Source organism: Capricornis sumatraensis, chromosome X (genome assembly GCF_032405125.1).
Source record: "Capricornis sumatraensis isolate serow.1 chromosome X, serow.2, whole genome shotgun sequence".
Classification (NCBI taxonomy): domain Eukaryota; kingdom Metazoa; phylum Chordata; class Mammalia; order Artiodactyla; family Bovidae; genus Capricornis; species Capricornis sumatraensis.
Window position 1 is genome coordinate 131,329,513 of NC_091092.1, and position 4,742 is coordinate 131,334,254.

Here is a 4,742-nt window from a genome sequence, read left to right on the forward strand (position 1 = left end):
CTGCGCATTAGTCAGTCAGGAGGTGGCTGCCCAGAGCCACAACCTGGGGATGGGGGTGTGGGGAAAGGGGGTGGGGGAGGAGAGGGATGGTTACGGAGGGACGGCCGGGGGTGGGGGAGAAGGAGGGGCGGCGTGGGATGGTGGAGGGGAGGGAGTGGCTGAGCCTGCCGGGAAAGACGGAAGTGGTTGTGGGGTAACCCCGGGGGCAGTGGGCGGCACAGGAAGCGGAAGCCGCCTGGGATCTTCAGTCATGGAGCAGTTTCGCACCGAGGAGATGCAGACGGCCGTGTCCTGCTACCTCAAACGCCGGCAGTACCGGGGCGGGGACGGCCCACCGAAGCAAGGCCTGCGACTGTCACAGAGCGTCCAGGATATGGCTACCAGCCTCGCAGTCCAGTCAGAATCTGGTTGTGCCAACACAGTGTCTGCAGCCCCTTGCCAGGCAGACCCCCAGCAATATGAAGTACAGTTCGGACGGCTGCGGGATTTTCTCATGGACTCTGCCTCCCAGCATAGCGACGAACTGATGCCTCTCCTCTACCCTCTCTTTGTCTACCTCCATCTCGACCTGGTCCAGAACAGTTCAAAGAGCACAGTGGAAAGCTTTTACAGCCGCTTCCATGGAATGTTTCTCCAGAATGCCAGCCAGAAGGACGTCATTGAGCAGCTCCAGACCACCCAGACCATCCAAGACATCCTGTCTAACTTCCGGCTGCGGGCCTTCCTGGACAACAAGTACGTGGTTCGTCTGCCGGAAGACGGCTACAACTACCTTCTCTGCTACCTCCAGAGTGACAACAACACCGCGCTGTGCAGAGCCCTCACCTGGCACATCCACCTGGACGTGCAGCCCGCCGAGAGGATGGACTACCAGCTCTATGCCAGCGGTGGCTACTCCACTGGCGAGGGCGGCTGCTCCAGTGACGAGGGCGGCTCCTCCAGTGGCGAGGGCGGCTCCTCCAGAGGCCAGGGCAGCTCCTCCAGGGGCCAGGGCAGTGGCCTGGAGCCCACCGACCTGCCCATGTACATCCTGCAGAAAGAGGAGGATCTGGACATCCTTCAGGAGACCATCAAGTGCATCCAGGATGGCCCCCCCTCCCTCACCACCATCTATACCTACACCTTCTACAACACTGAGCAGCTGCTGAACACGGCGGAGGCCTCCCCCGACAACAAACTGCTCGCCACGGGCTTCGACAACTCCCGTATAAAACTGTGGAGTCTGACTTCCAAGTTTAAATCCAAGCCCCATCAAATAGACGTGTCCTGCATCCACTTGGCTTATGATACACTCGAGGTCGACGAGGAGGACAGGACAGCCAAGGAGATGAAGGTTCTGCAGGGACACTGCGGGCCGGTGTACAGCACCAGGTTCCTCCCGGACAGCTCGGCGCTGCTCTCCTGCTCTGAAGACACGTCCATCAGGTACTGGAACCTGGAGAGCTTCACTAACACTGTGCTGTACCAGGGCCATGCCTACCCCGTGTGGGACCTGGACATCAGCCCGCACAGCCTGTTCTTTGCCAGCGCGTCCTATGACCGCACGGCGCGGCTGTGGTCGTTTGATCGGACTTACCCACTGCGAATCTACGCCGGGCACCTGGCGGATGTGGACTGTGTCAAGTTCCACCCCAATTCAAACTATTTAGCCACGGGCTCGACAGACAAGACGGTGCGGCTGTGGAGTGCCCAGCAGGGGAACTCGCTTAGACTCTTCACAGGCCACTCTGGCCCCGTGCGCTGTCTGGCCTTTTCCCCCAACGGTCAGTACCTGGTGTCGGCGGGTGAGGACCAGCTGCTGAAGCTGTGGGACCTGGCATCTGGGACCCTCTACAAAGAGCTACAGGGCCACACGGATGACATCACCAGCGTCACCTTCAGCCTGGACGGCAGCCTGATTGCATCAGCATCCATGGATAACTCTGTGCGTATCTGGGACATCAAGAGCAAGCACAACAGCACGCCTGCCGATGGCTCGTCCAGTGAGCTCCTGGGCGTCTACACCAGCCAGATGAGCAATGTGCTGAATGTGCAGTTCATGGCCGGCAACTGCCTGCTGGTGACCGGAATCAGAGAAGAAAATCAGGAACACTGATTTATTCTTTGGAGGTAACGGACTGGGCAGTGCGAAGGGTTCCAGACAGCAAGTCTTGGGACAGACAGATGGAATCACTGACTGTAAGACTCCCCTTGTCCCCTCTTGCCCCGCAGATGTCCCGAGGCCACCACCCTCCATTCAGCCCCCAGGTGTGGAAGGACAGGGGGAGGCAGGGTGGTAACGGGGAACAAACAGGAGATCAGAAATCCCGGAGATGCTGCTGTGTCCTCGAGCGGCCCCTTCCTGTCTTTGGCGCCAAGGTGTCCTCGCCTTGCCAGGGCTGCACTTGGCTGGAGGATGTTTGCCAGATGCCCTGGCCAGGAGCAGTGCTGCAGGGTTACTGGGTGGAAGGGACTCCATCCTGGTAGGCATGCAGGGGTGGGATGTAGGAAAGGGGCAGGGTTATCCTGGCAAATGCCTTTCCTTTTCCCTAATTACAGAGAACCAGGGCTTTTTTTTTATGATTACTGTTATAATTATTCTTGAGAAGAAAGCTAGCACTGGCAGAGGGGGCCTTTGCTGCTCTCATCTTTCCGTTTTTACTCCTGGCACTGGCTGTGATACTTGGAATTTAGAGGTGCAAGGAAGTCACAGAACTTGGTTGCATAGTGTATTGGGAGAAAGGGAAAATTTCTGGGTGACAGATTACTCCGGATGACATGTTTCAGGAAGGGGGTGGGTGGGTTTGATTGAGAAAGTCGGGCTCTTGCAGCAGGGGTGGGAAAGATTCTTTTCGTGTCTGCACTTCTATTAACAATTCTCTCTCTTGAAAGGACAGATTGTAGTAAAGAAATGAAAATACTTAGAAATGAGAAGTCAAAAGATAAAATTAGAAAATGTCAAATTTCCAAATGATTCCGAGGTGTGGCTTTTCCAACATCTTTCCTCCTGAAATGGTCCCGCCCACCTTCTGCTTTGCAATAGCAGTTTAATGAACAGTCTGTGAAACACATGCATACAAATACATGCATCGAAAACTACGTTCTGGGGCTGAAGTGACTTCTAATTTGTGGGAAAAGGATTAAATATTTCTGTTTTCTGAAAATATTTTGTATTTTGTTCTTTTATTAAAATATATTTAGTTTCTAAAAAAGAACAGACTTGGACTGTGGGAGAAGGCAAGGGTGGGATGATTTGAGAGAATAGCATTGAAACATGTATATTACCATATGTAAAATAGATGACCAGTGCAAGTTCAATGCATGAAGCAGAGCACTCAAAGCCAGTGCTCTGGGACAACCCAGAGGGATGGGGTAAGGAGGGAAGTGGGAGGGGGGTTCAGGATGGGGGGACACATATATACCTGTGGCCCATTCATGTCGATGTATGGCAAAAACCATCACAATATTATAAAGCAATTATCCTCCAATTTAAATAAACTAGTCTTTTTTAAAAAGAAGATAAGCAGCAGCTATTTTAGCTGCTATATTTACAGCCCAGCTGTAGAGTACCAGGAGAGCTGCCACTGATCTGCTGGTTCACCTTGTTGGCCAGGGGCAGTACTCAGTGCTTTGGGTAGCCTTCAGAAGCTGGTTTTGCCATGGCACTGCATCTCCTGACAGCTTCCCTCCTTAGCTTCTGTGGGATAAGCACACATGCAGTGCCATGGCAAAACCAGCTTCTCCTGAAGGCTACCCACAGCACTGAGGCTGGAGGTTGAAAGAGACAGATCCAGCTTCTCATTTGTCTTTGGTCTCATCTATGCCCAGCTCACCTCCAACTGCTGGTCTGGCTAAACTGCCAGCTCAACACTAGATGCAGAGAAAATAGCCTTACGTGACCTGCTCTACCATCCCCACAATAAGCCCCATAATAAACCCTTTACCTTATACATGGTGTTTTTACTTCTCTATTGAACTCTGATTATTCTCCTAGAAATTATTTCACCTGTTCTCATTAGTGACTTCAGCAAGTCTGCTGGTACAATCTTATTTGGTACAGAATCATTGAAATTTTATATATTTTATGTCCTAAGTTACACATCAATTTTAAAATGTGACTGAATCAACTTGAAGAATATCTCTTTTGTTTCTCAAGTGCTAGTGAATTATATTTTTCTGAGGGAAAATGGTCTCCTGAATGGAAGCCACTGAAATTGTTCATGATGTATACTGACTCAGCAATTCTAATAATCAGATTTCAGTCAAATCACTAGATGGGTGTCCTGGGAGACCTTTGGTCAATGTGGAAGTTTTAATTGTTCTGGATTGGACAGAGGAGCCTGGTGGGCTGCGGTCCATAGTGTCACAAAGAGTCAAGACACTGCTGAAGTGACTTAGCTCACATGCCCTGACTTAACCATTTAACACACAATTAGTGATTTTTCCACTCTTATGGGAAACAGGACTGGAAATTGGGACTTTTTTCTTTTTTACTTAAGTAAGTCACACTGTGTCCATGTTCCTAAAGACAGTTTTATGCACTGCAATGACTGAAACATGTACTGCTTAAATATTTCTGTGAACGATTTCTGTCAGCCCAGAGGTGATGCCAGCTTACTATGTCATATTTTTGCTTTTGGCTGATGATGTATTTTCTGTCACCTACAATTTGAGGAATTCATCCTCTTATGGGAAAAACCTGGGTTCATCAATTCCCAGCATGTCTCAAGCTCAGCACGATACAGATTTGGAGCCAGATAATT

General features: G+C 50.9%; 1 protein-coding gene across 1 annotated transcript; it reads left to right on the forward strand.

Annotated features, from left to right (window-relative positions):
• The first annotated feature begins 250 nt into the window (after positions 1 to 250).
• Positions 251 to 2,095, forward strand: LOC138071559 (TAF5-like RNA polymerase II p300/CBP-associated factor-associated factor 65 kDa subunit 5L). The gene is made up of 2 exons (XM_068963083.1): positions 251 to 887; positions 966 to 2,095. Exons 1-2 carry the CDS (start codon positions 251 to 253, stop codon positions 2,093 to 2,095), a joined length of 1,767 nt encoding a protein of 588 aa, XP_068819184.1.
• Positions 2,096 to 4,742: the final 2,647 nt, after the last annotated feature.